The sequence below is a fragment of the Cherax quadricarinatus genome, chromosome 9, assembly GCF_038502225.1.
Source record: "Cherax quadricarinatus isolate ZL_2023a chromosome 9, ASM3850222v1, whole genome shotgun sequence".
Taxonomy (NCBI): Eukaryota; Metazoa; Arthropoda; class Malacostraca; order Decapoda; family Parastacidae; genus Cherax; species Cherax quadricarinatus.
The window spans coordinates 53557126-53573622 of record NC_091300.1 but is presented as its reverse complement, the minus strand read 5'-3'; the positions used below and the strand labels follow the sequence as shown (position 1 = coordinate 53573622).

General features: G+C 41.5%; 1 protein-coding gene across 4 annotated transcripts in view; it reads left to right on the top strand.

The window, feature by feature from the left end:
• tefu (Serine/threonine-protein kinase tefu) overlaps positions 1 to 16497 on the top strand; it is an 844515-nt gene that overhangs the window by 262215 nt on the left and 565803 nt on the right. For all 4 annotated transcript variants that reach the window (XM_070083426.1, XM_070083425.1, XM_070083427.1 and 1 more), the window contains exon 21: positions 15175 to 15374. In XM_070083426.1, the coding sequence (XP_069939527.1) occupies positions 15175 to 15374 (200 nt within the window). The remainder of the gene's footprint in view (positions 1 to 15174; positions 15375 to 16497) is intronic.

Sequence of the window (16497 nt, the reverse complement as noted above, 5' to 3'; positions counted from 1 at the left end):
TCAGATATTTGGGAGTGGACGTGTCAGCGGATGGGTCTATGAAAGATGAGGTGAATCATAGAATTGATGAGGGAAAAAGAGTGAGTGGTGCACTTAGGAGTCTGTGGAGACAAAGAACTTTGTCCTTGGAGGCAAAGAGGGGAATGTATAAGAGTATAGTTTTACCAACGCTCTTATATGGGTGTGAAGCGTGGGTGATGAATGTTGCAGCGAGGAGAAGGCTGGAGGCAGTGAAGATGTCATGTCTGAGGGCAATGTGTGGTGTGAATATAATGCAGAGAATTCGTAGTTTGGAAGTTAGGAGGAGGTGCGGGATTACCAAAACTGTTGTCCAGAGGGCTGAGGAAGGGTTGTTGAGGTGGTTCGGACATGTAGAGAGAATGGAGCGAAACAGAATGACTTCAAGAGTGTATCAGTCTGTAGTGGAAGGAAGGCGGGGTAGGGGTCGGCCTAGGAAGGGTTGGAGGGAGGGGGTAAAGGAGGTTTTGTGTGCGAGGGGCTTGGACTTCCAGCAGGCATGCGTGAGCGTGTTTGATAGGAGTGAATGGAGACAAATGGTTTTTAATACTTGACGTGCTGTTGGAGTGTGAGCAAAGTAACATTTATGAAGGGATTCAGGGAAACCGGCAGGCCGGACTTGAGTCCTGGAGATGGGAAGTACAGTGCCTGCACTCTGAAGGAGGGGTGTTAATGTTGCAGTTTAAAAACTGTAGTGTAAAGCACCCTTCTGGCAAGACAGTGATGGAGGGAATGATGGTGAAAGTTTTTCTTTTTCGGGCCACCCTGCCTTGGTGGGAATCGGCCGGTGTGATAATAATAAAAAAATTATCCTTTTCCACTATCTAATCACTGCATGTTCACTGTTTTCCTGCATATCGATCCACTATCTCTTATTTTATTACTTCTACTATGGCTTAATGCTCATCCAATTTGTATCCCCATGTCTCCACTTTGCTTGGTTTGGTGATGAGGTGGGTCTGTGGTATGGGTGCCAGCAGGGGTGATGAGGTGGGTCCATGGTATGGGTGCCAGCGGGGGCGGGGGAACCACCCCCGATGGTTGGGGTATGAAGGGGGGGTCAGCGGGGGAGAGGTGAGGGGATTAGTGGGGTGCGCGTAAACTTGCGGAGTTTGTTCCCATATAATTGCACCCTATCCATATAATTACACCCTATCCATATAATTACACCCTATCTATAAACTTAACCTGACTCTCTCCAACTAAAACAATGTTCTTACCTTCGCTTGTGAAATTCATCGTGACGTTCTTGATGGTCTTTGTTGGGTTTTCAAGGGATGTCTCACTCACGTCTGCCAATGCTTCCTTGGTGCTCGTTGTGACATTCCCAGTAGACAACCCACATTCATCAGGTAGCACCGAAAATGTGTTGGAAGTTTCCACAGTAGTCTTCTGGTTCTTCGTTGTTTCTGCCTCTCCAACAGTCTTCTTGGTCCTCAGCTTGGTTCCATGTTGCCCAGCCACTGACCAGGTTCCCCTCTTAACCTGAGGGCTCACAACAGGAGGATTACTACGAATCCTCTTGTTCTCCTCCATTAATCGTCGTATCTCCACCTTAGCAACCCTAACCTCCTCTTTTAGCTGCTGGGAGAGTTGCTCAAGAGAGGACATCTTGGTTCAGATTCAAAGAGAGCACACAGCCAAGTCTTCACAGAGCTAAGTACAGGTCACCACTGACTAAGTACAGGTCACCACTCAGTGAGTACAGGTCACCACTGACACCCGTTCCAGACACCCAAAAGTATTAACAAAAATTATTTTTTTCATAGATTAAATATAGATTTACATGCAGAAAAGAATGAAAAATCAAGTATAATTCAAATTCAAATTCAAAGTTTATTCTCTATAAGGATTACAATGCTGAGTTTACAGAATTTGGTTATTGTGTGGTTTACATGTAGTAAAATAATAATTACAGAGTGTACCACTAGAACACCTAGCATGGCTAGGCATTTCGGGCAGACTTACATTAAATCTTAAGTTTAAAATATTACAAAATTATGAGGTAAGTTGGTATTATGGCTAAGTGACTAAATACTAGTTGTGAGTTTAGCAATGTGAATGCTTTTGTTTTGGCACTATACAACAAATTTTGTTGAAAATAAGAAAACGTTTTGGAGTGAGATTAACAAGTTAAGAAAGCCTAGAGAACAAATGGATTTGTCAGTTAAAAATAGGAGAGGAGAGTTATTAAATGGAGAGTTAGAGGTATTGGGAAGATAGAGGGAATATTTTGAGAAATTGTTAAATGTTGATGAAGATAGGGAAGCTGTGATTTCGTGTATAGGGCAAGGAGGAACAACATCTTGTAGGAGTGAGGAAGAGCCAGTTGCGAGTGTGGGGGAAGTTCGTGAGGCAGTAGGTAAAATGAAAGGGGGTAAGGCAGTCGGGATTGATGGGATAAAGATAGAAATGTTAAAAGCAGGTGGGGATATAGTTTTGGAGTGGTTGGTGCAGTTATTTAATAAATGTATGGAAGAGGGTAAGGTACCTAGGGATTGGCAGAGAGCATGCATAGTTCCTTTGTATAAAGGCAAAGGGGATAAAAATGAGTGCAAAAATTATAGGGGGATAAGTCTGTTGAGTATACCTGGCAAAGTGTATGGTAGAGTTATTATTGAAAGAATTAAGAGTAAGACGGAGAATAGGATACCAGATGAACAAGGAGGCTTTAGGAAAGGTAGGGGGTGTGTGGACCAGGTGTTTACAGTGAAACATATAAGTGAACAGTATTTAGATAATGCTAAAGAGGTCTTTGTGGCATTTATGGATTTGGAAAAGGCATATGACAGGGTGGATAGGGGGGCAATGTGGCAGATGTTGCAGGTGTATGGTGTAGGAGGTAGGTTACTGAAAGCAGTGAAGAGTTTTTACGAGGATAGTGAGGCTCAAGTTAGAGTATGTAGGAAAGAGGGAAATTATTTCCCAATAAAAGTAGGCCTTAGACAAGGATATGTGATGTCACCGTGGTTGTTTAATATATTTATAGATTGGGTTGTAAGAGAAGTAAATGCGAGGGTCTTGGCAAGAGGCGTGGAGTTAAAAGATAAAGAATCACACATAAAGTGGGAGTTGTCACAGTTGCTCTTTGCTGATGACACTGTGCTCTTGGGAGATTCTGAAGAGAAGTTGCAGAGATTGGTGGATGAATTTGGTAGGGTGTGCAAAAGAAGAAAATTGAAAGTGAATACAGGAAAGAGTAAGGTTATGAGGATAACAAAAAGATTAGGTGATGAAAGATTGGATATCAGATTGGAGGGAGAGAGTATGGAGGAGGTGAATGTATTCAGATATTTGGGAGTGGACGTGTCAGCGGATGGGTCTATGAAAGATGAGGTGAATCATAGAATTGATGAGGGGGAAAATGGTGAGTGGTGCACTTAGGAGTCTGTGGAGACAAAGAACTTTGTCCTTGGAGGCAAAGAGGGGAATGTATGAGAGTATAGTTTTACCAACGCTCTTATATGGGTGTGAAGCATGGGTGATGAATGTTGCAGTGAGGAGAAGGCTGGAGGCAGTGGAGATGTCATGTCTGAGAGCAATGTGTGGTGTGAATATAATGCAGAGAATTCGTAGTTTGGAAGTTAGGAGGAGGTGCGGGATTACCAAAACTGTTGTCCAGAGGGCTGAGGAAGGGTTGTTGAGGTGGTTCGGACATGTGGAGAGAATGGAGCGAAACAGAATAACTTCAAGAGTGTATCAGTCTGTAGTGGAAGGAAGGTGGGGTAGGGGTCAGACTAGGAAAGGTTGGAGGGAGGGGGTAAAGGAGGTTTTGTGTGCGAGGGGCTTGGACTTCCAGCAGACATGCGTGAGCGTGTTTGATAGGAGTGAATGGAGACAAATGGTTTTTAATACTTGACGTGCTGTTGGAGTGTGAGCAAAGTAACATTTATGAAGGGGTTCAGGGAAACCGGCAGGCCGGACTTGAGTCCTGGAGATGGGAAGTACAGTGCCTGCACTCTGAAGGAGGGGTGTTAATGTTGCAGTTTAAAAACTGTAATGTAAAGCACCCTTCTGGCAAGACAGTGATGGAGTGAATGATGGTGAAAGTTTTTCTTTTTCGGGCCACCCTGCCTTGGTGGGAATCGGCCAGTGTGATAAAAAAAAAAAAAACATAGTTTCAGTATTGGAGTATCACAGGCCAACTTATGACTAGTTAAGATTCATTATTTTGAGATTGAGATTGATATTTCTGTTTATGGTCAAATGGGTGAGTGAGTGTAAGTGTGAACCACCAGGTGGTATTCGTATTATTAGTTGACACGGTGTATCAGGGAGATAAGATGTTTTCTGATCGTAGTTTTGAAGGTGATGATTGTGTCTGCAGTTTTGGAATTTTCAGGTAGGGTGTTCCAGATTTTAGGGCCTTTGACATACATTGAATTTTTGTAAAGGTTTAGTCAGACACGGGGAATGTCATAGAGATGTTTGTGTCTGGTGTTGTGCCTGTGGGTTCTGTCACAACTATCAAGAAAGCATTTTAGGTCAAGGTTAATATTGGAATTTAAGGTCCTATAGATGTAGATTGCACAGTAGTAAGTGTGGATGTACTGAATAGGGAGTAAGTTTAGATCTATGAAGAGTGGGGGTGTGTGTTGCCAGGGATGGGATTTAGTGATTATTCTTACTGCGGCTTTTTGTTGGGTTATTATTGGCTTTAGGTGTGTTGCTGCAGTTGAACCCCAAGCACAGATAGCATAGGTGAGGTATGGATATATAAGTGAATGGTATAGTGTGAGAAGGGCAGTTTGCGGCACGTAGTATCGTATCTTGGAGAGGATCCCAACCGTTTTGGATACTTTTTTGGTTATGTGTTGGATATGGGTGCTGAAGTTCAGGTTGTTGTCGAGGTATAGGCCTAGGAATTTGCCCTCATTATGCCTGGCAATTAGAGTGTTGTTGATCTTAATGTTAATTTGCGCATCTCTTGCTCTGCTACCAAACATAATGTAGTAGGTTTTGTCAACGTTAAGCGTAAGTTTATTGGCTGTCATCCAAGTCGATATTTTGATCAGCTCCTCATTAACAATGGTGTTGAGGGCGGCAAGATTAGGGTGAGAGATGACATAAGTCGTGTCGTCAGCAAAGAGAATGGGGTTCAGGTGTCGAGATACGTTTGGAAGATCATTGATGTATATGAGGAAGAGCAGGGGACCAAGTACACTTCCCTGCGAAACTCCAGTATCAAGTGGCTGTGTTGTTGATGCTGTGTCTTTAATGGTGACGTACTGATACCTATTAGTAAGGTAAGATTTGAAATATGCAAGCGCATGGCCTCTTATACCATAATGGTCAAGTTTGTGGAATAGGATGCCGTGGTCTACTGTGTCAAAAGCTTTTCTTAGGTCAATAAAAATTCCTAGTGGATATTCCTTATTTTCCAATGCTGTGTAAAGCAGATCTAGCATTTTTATGATTGCATCATTAGGGCTTTTATTTTTCCTGAATCCAAATTGGCAGGGATTGAGTATGTTTTGTGACGTTATAAATGAATACAGTCTCCTGTGCACGAGTTTCTCAAAGATTTTGGATAGCAATAGTAAGTTCGATATTGGCCTATAGTTGTTTAAATCTGTAGGGTCACCACCTGCCTCGTATGGTAAGGACCTGCCTCGTATGGTAAGGACCTGCCTCGTATGTAAGGACCTGCCTCGTATGGGCCAGTAGGCCTTCTGCAGTGTTCCTACATTCTTATGTTCTTATGTTCTTATGTATTGGTGTAACCCTTGCCGTCTTGAGTAATTTCGGGAAGGTGCTAGTTTCTAATGACTTGTTAAAAAGTAATGAGATAATATGCACGAGGACATGGGCCACTCTCTTGTACAATAATGGTGGGACATGAGACAGATTCCCTGAGTTATTTTTAAGTGACTTTATAATCTTGGTGACTTCCATGGGCTCAGTTGGAGCAAGATAGAAGGAATTTGGGAAATTCCCATCTAGGTAGTCCCCAGCATGGGCATTGGTACGTGGGATTTTATTGGCAAGATTAGAACCTATGGTTGAGAAGAAGTCGTTTATCTTGTTAGCTGTGTCAGTGGGTTGCCGTGGTGTTTCATTAGGTTTACTTAGGACAATATTCTTGTTTTTTTCAGTTTGTGGGTCCCTAGAATCTGAGAGAGTGTTTTCCAGGTCTTTTTTATATCTCCTCTTGTGTCAGTGAATCTACTGGAGTAGTATAGTTGTTTGGCTTTCTTTATTACTTTGGTGAGAGCTGATGAATAGTGTTTAAGAATATCTTTGTGTATTAAGCCCTGTCTGTATTGCTTTTCATATTGGTGTTTCTTGTCAATGGATTTCAGAATGGTGCTGGTTAGCCATGGGCAACCAAGCCTTTTGTTTGTGATCTGTTTCGTTTTTATAGGACAATGTTTGTTGTATAGTCTAAGTAGTTTGTTAAGAAAAATGTCTGTCCAGTCCTGAATACCATTGACCTTGGAGAATTCTGTAGGCCAGTCAACAGTCTCTAGGTCAGCTGTGAACTTCCTTATTGAGGCCTCATCATGGAGTCTTAATGAGACTTTGTTGTATTCAAGTGGTGGTTTACTAATGTTTGTCAAGAGGAAGGTAGGGTAGTGGTCTGTAGTGCTATCTGTGATTATCCCTGATTTAAGGGGGGCTAGTATATTGGTCCATATGTGGTCTATTATAGTTGCACTTGTTTCAGTGAGCCTGGTTGGTTTAGTTATTGTTGGTATGAGAAGTGTGTTGTTCATATTGTTGATGAAATCAGTTACAGGCTGATCATCTAGTAGGCCAAGGTTGATGTTGAAGTCTCCAGCTAAGAGAAGGTGGTGCTTATTCATTTGTCTGTTTGTTATTAGTGCCTTTAATTTCTCACTGAAGTTTGGGATGTTTGTGTGGGGTATCCGGTAAATGGCATCGATTGTTAAAGGCGTCTTAAGGTTTTTTACAGTAAAATTAGCAAAAATGTATTCTCCATATTCATCACTAAAGCAATTGGTGCTATTTTTTATTATTTATTATCACACTGGCCGATTCCCACCAAGGCAGGGTGGCCCGAAAAAGAAAAACTTTCACCATCATTCGCTCCATCACTGTCTTGCCAGAAGGGTGCTTTACACTACAGTTTTTAAACTGCAACATTAACACCCCTCCTTCAGAGTGCAGGCACTGTACTTCCCATCTCCAGGACTCAAGTCCGGCCTGCCGGTTTCCCTGAATCCCTTCATAAATGTTACTTTGCTCACACTCCAACAGCACGTCAAGTATTAAAAACCATTTGTCTCCATTCACTCCTATCAAACACGCTCACGCATGCCTGCTGGAAGTCCAAGCCCCTCGCACACAAAACCTCCTTTACTCCCTCCCTCCAACCCTTCCTAGGCCGACCCCTACCCCGCCTTCCTTCCACTACAGACTGATACACTCTTGAAGTCATTCTGTTTCGCTCCATTCTCTCTACATGTCCGAACCACCTCAACAACCCTTCCTCAGCCCTCTGGACAACAGTTTTGGTAATCCCGCACCTCCTCCTAACTTCCAAACTACGAATTCTCTGCATTATATTCACACCACACATTGCCCTCAGACATGACATCTCCACTGCCTCCAGCCTTCTCCTCGCTGCAACATTCATCACCCACGCTTCACACCCATATAAGAGCGTTGGTAAAACTATACTCTCATACATTCCCCTCTTTGCCTCCAAGGACAAAGTTCTTTGTCTCCACAGACTCCTAAGTGCACCACTCACTCTTTTTCCCTCATCAATTCTATGATTCACCTCATCTTTCATAGACCCATCCGCTGACACGTCCACTCCCAAATATCTGAATACGTTCACCTCCTCCATACTCTCTCCCTCCAATCTGATATTCAATCTTTCATCACCTAATCTTTTTGTTATCCTCATAACCTTACTCTTTCCTGTATTCACCTTTAATTTTCTTCTTTTGCACACCCTACTAAATTCATCCACCAATCTCTGCAGCTTCTCTTCAGAATCTCCCAAGAGCACAGTGTCATCAGCAAAGAGCAGCTGTGACAACTCCCACTTTGTGTGTGATTCTTTATCTTTTAACTCCACGCCTCTTGCCAAGACCCTCGCATTTACTTCTCTTACAACCCCATCTATAAATATATTAAACAACCACGGTGACATCACACATCCTTGTCTAAGGCCTACTTTTACTGGGAAAAAATTTCCCTCTTTCCTACATACTCTAACTTGAGCCTCACTATCCTCGTAAAAACTCTTCACTGCTTTCAGTAACCTACCTCCTACACCATACACTTGCAACATCTGCCACATTGCCCCCCTATCCACCCTGTCATACGCCTTTTCCAAATCCATAAATGCCACAAAGACCTCTTTAGCCTTATCTAAATACTGTTCACTTATATGTTTCACTGTAAACACCTGGTCCACACACCCCCTACCTTTCCTAAAGCCTCCTTGTTCATCTGGTATCCTATTCTCCGTCTTACTCTTAATTCTTTCAATTATAACTCTACCATACACTTTACCAGGTACACTCAACAGACTTATCCCCCTATAATTTTTGCACTCTCTTTTATCTCCTTTGCCTTTATACAAAGGAACTATGCATGCTCTCTGCCAATCCCTAGGTACCTTACCCTCTTCCATACATTTATTAAATAATTGCACCAACCACTCCAAAACTATATCCCCACCTGCTTTTAACATTTCTATCTTTATCCCATCAATCCCGGCTGCCTTACCCCCTTTCATTTTACCTACTGCCTCACGAACTTCCCCCACACTCACAACTGGCTCTTCCTCACTCCTACAAGATGTTATTGCTCCTTGCCCTATACACGAAATCACAGCTTCCCTATCTTCATCAACATTTAACAATTCCTCAAAATATTCCCTCCATCTTCCCAATACCTCTAACTCTCCATTTAATAACTCTCCTCTCCTATTTTTAACTGACAAATCCATTTGTTCTCTAGGCTTTCTTAACTTGTTAATCTCACTCCAAAACTTTTTCTTATTTTCAACAAAATTTGTTGATAACATCTCACCCACTCTCTCATTTGCTCTCTTTTTACATTGCTTCACCACTCTCTTAACCTCTCTCTTTTTCTCCATATACTCTTCCCTCCTTGCATCACTTCTACTTTGTAAAAACTTCTCATATGCTAACTTTTTCTCCCTTACTACTCTCTTTACATCATCATTCCACCAATCACTCCTCTTCCCTCCTGCACCCACTTTCCTGTAACCACAAACTTCTGCTGAACACTCTAACACTACATTTTTAAACCTACCCCATACCTCTTCGACCCCATTGCCTATGCTCTCATTAGCCCATCTATCCTCCAATAGCTGTTTATATCTTACCCTAACTGCCTCCTCTTTTAGTTTATAAACCTTCACCTCTCTCTTCCCTGATGCTTCTATTCTCCATGTATCCCATCTACCTTTTACTCTCAGTGTAGCTACAACTAGAAAGTGATCTGATATATCTGTGGCCCCTCTATAAACATGTACATCCTGAAGTCTACTCAACAGTCTTTTATCTACCAATACATAATCCAACAAACTACTGTCATTTTGCCCTACATCATATCGTGTATACTTATTTATCCTCTTTTTCTTAAAATATGTATTACCTATAACTAAACCCCTTTCTATACAAAGTTCAACCAAAGGGCTCCCATTATCATTTACACCTGGCACCCCAAACTTACCTACCACACCCTCTCTAAAAGTTTCTCCTACTTTAGCATTCAGGTCCCCTACCACAATTACTCTCTCACTTGGTTCAAAGGCTCCTATACATTCACTTAACATCTCCCAAAATCTCTCTCTCTCCTCTGCATTCCTCTCTTCTCCAGGTGCATACACGCTTATTATGACCCACTTCTCGCATCCAACCTTTACTTTAATCCACATAATTCTTGAATTTACACACTCATATTCTCTTTTCTCCTTCCATAACTGATCATTTAACATTACTGCTACCCCTTCCTTTGCTCTAACTCTCTCAGATACTCCAGATTTAATCCCATTTATTTCCCCCCACTGAAATTCTCCTACCCCCTTCAGCTTTGTTTCGCTTAGAGCCAGGACATCCAACTTCTTTTCATTCATAACATCAGCAATCATCTGCTAATACAAGATAATTGGTTAGAGTAATAGATTGCAATACCACCCCCAACTTGGTATGGATTGGTGTAGATTGCTGTGTATCCTGGTAGAGGGTAGATATCTATTGTGTCCTGTTTAGGCCAGGTCTCAGTAAGAATAATGCAGGAGAAGGGTGTCTTTAGTGATTCAAGGAGTGCCAGGAGGTCATCATAGTGTTTGCTTAAGGACCTGATGTTGTAGTTAAGTACTGATAGACTTTTATCATTGTTTAGGATAGTGCTGGCTTGTGATGCTGTGTAGTAAAGGCAGTTACTTTTCAATAGGTTTTGATTGTGTGTCAGATTATGGAGGTTTAGATCAGGGTCAACGTGATCAATCATCTTCTAGGTTTAAATTATGGTTATTTATATCCTGAGTTGTGTGTTGAATTTTATTACTGATATCTGTAGTGGTGGGAAGTTTGGACAAGTATATAACTATAGCATTTTGGTCATGTAGAGTATAGTCACTAATACACATAATGAAGTTGGTGTTGTCTATGTGTTGTGCTGGAATGAGCTAAAGTACAACTAGGTATAAACTAATAATATAAAAATACAAATTAAAAATAGCACAAGACTCTCACTTGTAATTGCACTATGGTCTAATGTAATGACTTTGGTATAGTCTATGTATTGAGCTAGAATGAGCTATAGTACAACTAGGTTTAATCTAATAATATAAAAATACAAATTAAAAATAGCACCAGGCTCTCACTAGTAATTACACTATGGTCCAATATAATGACTTTGGTACTGACTATGTATTGAGCTAGAATGAGCTATAGTACAACTGAGTTTAATCTAATGATATGAAAAAGGCACAAGACTCTCAGTTGTAATTGCACTAAGGTCTTATATAAGTTGTTTACAAGAATTAGAGTATAACTAGATTTAAAAAAACAGTAATATCATCACACTTACCTTTATTGAAGACTCTTGTTGGTGTATGGAACATAAAAAAGCAGGAACACTGCAGCAGACCTGTTGGCCCATACTAGGCAGGCCCTTCACAAACCATCCCACTAACAAAATGTGTCTAACCCCATTTTCAATGCTGCCCAAGCAATAAGCACCCTTCTGGCAAGACAGTGATGGAGTGAATGATGGTGAAAGTTTTTCTTTTTCGGGCCACCCTGCCTTGGTGGGAATCGGCCAGTGTGATAATAAAAAAAAATAAAAATAATTCTATTCACTCATGTGCAAGTCCTACTGAAATCAAATTGTGCGTGTGGGGAAGTAGCCTGGCTGATTTGTGTGGGGAAGTACCTGGTGGTCACTCGTCCTCTGACAATGCCACACTGACTCCTGAATGGTGAGCCTTTATGTACGCATTGTTGCTCCCGGCCGCACAGACGCGTTTCATACGATGGATGAATCATGAGGCAAATCACGAACCATGAGGCTTTATTTTGACAAAAGAAGTTGCTGCAAGGTGAAATTCACGAAGCGCGAGGCTCACGAAACTCAGAGATCCACTGTACACAATAACTTTAAAACACTTGAAATTTTGGAAAATTTCCAGATATAATAGAGAGATGTACTCACAGAGAATGTAAACAAACTGGGTGGGGCACGCTGTATTTGAAAGACCCCTTGCTGTATAACAAATTTTGGTCATAATTTGAAATCGCCCTATTAGTGGAGCGCCATAAGGCAAAATGCCTTTTTCTAATTATTTTCTACATGCTGTGCTTTATGTGAAGTATTCAAATTTCACTGGTGGTAATGATAAGGTAATATACATTGAATCTTGCAGCAGCTACTACAGTCCTTCAGCCTCTCACAAATCCAGAAGCCACAAATGCAATGAATTGCTGTTTGTTTAATAAATTTTATTTCTGATTTAGTTTCATTTTGTGTTGAGAGGCAATATATATTTAACCCTTTCAGGGTCCGTCCCGTAGATCAACGGCATTACGTTGAGTGTCCAAACCGTAGATCAACGCCAAAATTCTAGCGCCGTCAAATTTAGCGCGAAAACGCTCATAGGCCTACATGTGAGAGAACGGGTCTGCGTGGTGGGTGTGCGCCATAAACAAAAAATCTAGGCACCTGCATAGCATTGTGGGAATGCCGGCTCAGTTACCCTTGTTCACCATGCCTCGTCGCAAGTCAGCTCTCACTCCCCGGAAAATTGGGACTCTCCTCTTCCTATCTGATAGTTCTGACACTGATGGAAGTGGAAATGAAGACGAATTCTACGGCTTTGATCAGTTAGTGACCGAAAAGAATGACCAGGATATCGATAATAGTGCAGAAAACCCTGACGATCCTCAACCTTCTACCTCTGGTGTGGGCACTCGTGACTCACGGTCGGTTGGTCCTCATCGCAAGAGAAAACTAATATTTTCGCGTGGCCAGGCCTCTGACTTCAGTAATGATGATGATAGTGACGTGGACTGTGATTTTATTGCGCTCGACGGTCAATCGAGTAGTGATAGTGAGGAATCATATTCACCAGTGAAGCGTTGGTATGTTCGCCGCCGCATGCGCTCGGGTAGTGTACCCTATGCTGTGCCCAGGGGACGGAGTACATCCCGGAGTACATCCCGGAGTACATCCTGGAGTACATCCCGTGGCCCAACACCAGTTTTAGGTAGTGATAGTGAGGATGATGTGGCTACACTTGGCATGGATAGACCACAGGCATCAGTGGATGGTGTTAGTGGTGATGGTAGTGGCACCGCCATGCGTGACTCGTGAGGCCACGCTGGGACCCACGCTGCTGACTCGTCAGTTCAAGGACAAAGCGGAGTGCCAGCCACCAGCCCACCACAACCACAACCACCCGCACAACCAGCCTATGATGTCCAGTATCCACCAGCAAACCGTATGTGGGATTGGCAGCAAAATCCCAATTTTGTTCTCAAGCCTCACCACTTTGATGATTCTCAAAGTGGAATTCTACCTACTTGTCCCCTTGGAACCACGGCCAATGAACTGGAATTCTTTGAATTATTCTTTGACCAGCCATTGATGGAAATTATTGTCAGGGAAAGTAATAAGTATTTTCAGTACACCATGGCAAATACGATCTTATCACCACAGTCAAGACTACACAGGTGGAAAGAGACGACTGTTGCAGAAATGTATTTGCTTTTTGCAACAATAATGCTTATGCCTCACGTCTATAAGCATAATATAAAAGCATACTGGTCCACAGATCGGCTAATTTCTACCCCGGTCTTCAGTGAAATCATACCAGTGAACAGGTTTATCTTACTCTTATGTATGTTGCACTTCTCTGACAAAACCAGGCCTGACAGAAGTGACAGGTTATACAAGATTAGAAATGTTTTCATGTATCTCAAACAAAAGTTCAGCATATACTTTTATCCATTCAAGAATCTTGTAATTGACGAGTCTTTGATTTTGTTCAAAGGTAGACTGTCATTCAAGCAGTATATACCGAGCAAGAGGAAACGCTTTGGTATAAAACTGTTTGTACTCTGTGATTGTGACAGTGGCCTGGTGTTGGATATTGTTGTATATACGGGTAGTAAAGCATTGAAAGATACCAAGATGTTATTGGGTATCTCAGGTGACGTAGTGAGAAACATGATGGCACCTTATCTTGGTAAGGGGCATACATTATATACCGATAACTGGTACACAAGCCCATTACTCAGTGATTTCTTGCGAGTGAACAAGACAGATGTGTGTGGCACAATGCGTTCTAATCGTAAACATATGCCCAGGCTCAACGCAGGTGCTCGTGGTGATGACGTGCAGGTGTTTACTGCCAATGACATCATGGCATTACGGTGGCATGACAAACGAGATGTCACATTGTTGACAACCTTTCACCGTAATGAAATGCAAGACAGTGGCAAAGTTGATCGAGTGGCTAATGAACGTATTCGAAAACCAGTGTCAGTGATTGATTATACACAAAACATGCGCTTGGTTGACAAGTGTGACATGCAGATTGGTTTTGTTGACTGTGTTCGTAAGAGTTACAAGTGGTACATGAAACTTTTCTTCCATCTCATGGACATTTCAATGCTCAATGCATATAATATGTACCAAATAAAGACTGGCAACAGACCACCGTATGGTGAATTTTGTTTGTCTGTTGTCAGACAACTCATAATGAAGTACCAGGTAACAACACCTGCTATAAAACATGGTCCTCGAATTCCTCAGGATAAACCCAAGCGTTTGAGGAGAGAAGGTGATCATTTCATAATACAGCTTCCTTCAACTAAGAAGAAATTTGCTCAGAAGAGATGCACTGTCTGTGCACAAACAAAACGACAGCAACAAAGACGCAAAGACACTCGGTTTATGTGTGAGGAATGTAAGGTGCCTCTGTGCATGGTGCCTTGTTTCAAGGAGTTCCACAAGCTCCAGCAGTTTTAAAACCATGTCCAGTGATTGTAAATATGTAAATATATGATAGAACATTAGTATTATACAATATTTGTGCATGTTTATTGTAATAAACAACAGGGGTAAACAATAATATGATAATAACTTTAGTGCAGTTATTGTGTTCAATACAGTGAGTTTATATATATACATTATATACAGTATTGGTCTCTCAGGCCCCAAATGTTAGTAGGAATAGAAAAAAATTGGAAAAGAAAAGAAAAAACAACTAAAACCACAAAATAATGTAATGCGCGTATGTGGAATTCGTCGATGTTGCCGCCACCACATCATTTTTGACAAACTTCTTGGCACTGTATCTCGGTAAGTACTGATCAGATTTTTTTTTTGTCTTATTACCTTCACAAAAATATGCTCTTTAATTCTGTAAGAAAAAATAATTTTTTTTTTTTTTTCAAAATTTCTTGGACACTGGAGCACCACTTCAGATTTTGGCCTTGGACCCTGAAAGGGTTAAATATCTCACAGAGCTGTGGCTACTTTTTTATTAGTGATTGTGAGCTCAGCCAGTTCAAAATAAGTTTGGTAAAAAAATACATCAATATTTGAAATTCCTTCTTGGAAATCCTTCGGTTACAAATGTTGAATAATTGAAAATCACAAATTGAAAAGCAGACTACTTATTATAATTTTTTTTTCTAGCCAACATCATACTGGAAAAATTGAGCTCGTTAAGTTCACAAGACCAGTGCATTGTATTAGCACTGCAGTGGTTAGTGGTGATGAACGAGTTCACCTGCGCTGATGGTCAAGCAAATGAAAGTATTTACTTTTTGGATGCCATTGCTTATGTCCTTGAATTTTCAAAATCCCCCAATCTGGAGACGACTGATATTGCAGTGGTGAGTATTACCATTGTTTTTCAAAGTTCTCTCTCTATAATAATGTTGTTGTAATCCTTATATTTAGTTTTGATTATAATAATAGTGTAACACTTGCATGAATGACATTGATAATGGTTGATACTGTAGAGATTAACACGTATATTATCACCATAGATGTGTGGAAAGTAAGTGAAGGAAAGTAGTCAACTGTTGTACTTCACTGTTATTATCACCATAGATGTGTGGAAAGTAAGTGAAGGAAAGTAGTCAACTGTTGTACTTCACTGTTATTATCACCATAGATGTGTGGAAAGTAAGTGAAGGAAAGTAGTCAACTGTTGTACTTCACTCTTATTGTTTAACACTTTATTCATTTTCTTTTGCTTCATCATAAATTTTCATTTATTACTCAGGAATGTCTTTGAACAGCTTCCAGTTTTCAATGTGTGACATATCTTAGGCAAAATTGTTGGGAATATTTGCATGTGTGAGAGTCTCCTGGTGTGATAGGTGGAGACAGTCTCCTGATGTGATAGGTGGAGACAATCTCCTGGTGTGATAGGTGGAGACAGTCTCCTGGTGTGATAGGTGGAGACAATCTCCTGATGTGATAGGTGGAGACAGTCTCCTGATGTGATAGGTGGAGACAATCTCCTGATGTGATAGGTGGAGACAATCTCCTGATGTGATAGGTGGAGACAATCTCCTGGTGTGATAGGTGGAGACAATCTCCTGATGTGATAGGTGGAGACAATCTCCTGATGTGATAGGTGGAGACAGTCTCCTGGTGTGATAGGTGGAGACAATCTCCTGATGTGATAGGTGGAGACAGTCTCCTGGTGTGATAGGTGGAGACAGTCTCCTGGTGTGATAGGTGGAGACAATCTCCTGATGTGATAGGTGGAGACAATCTCCTGATGTGATAGGTGGAGACAGTCTCCTGGTGTGATAGGTGGAGACAATCTCCTGATGTGATAGGTGGAGACAGTCTCCTGGTGTGATAGGTGGAGACAGTCTCCTGGTGTGATAGGTGGAGACAATCTCCTGGTGTGATAGGTGGAGACAATCTCCTGATATGATAGGTGGAGACAGTCTCCTGGTGTTGTAGGTGGAGACAGTCTCCTCTGACCAGCTCTAGTGT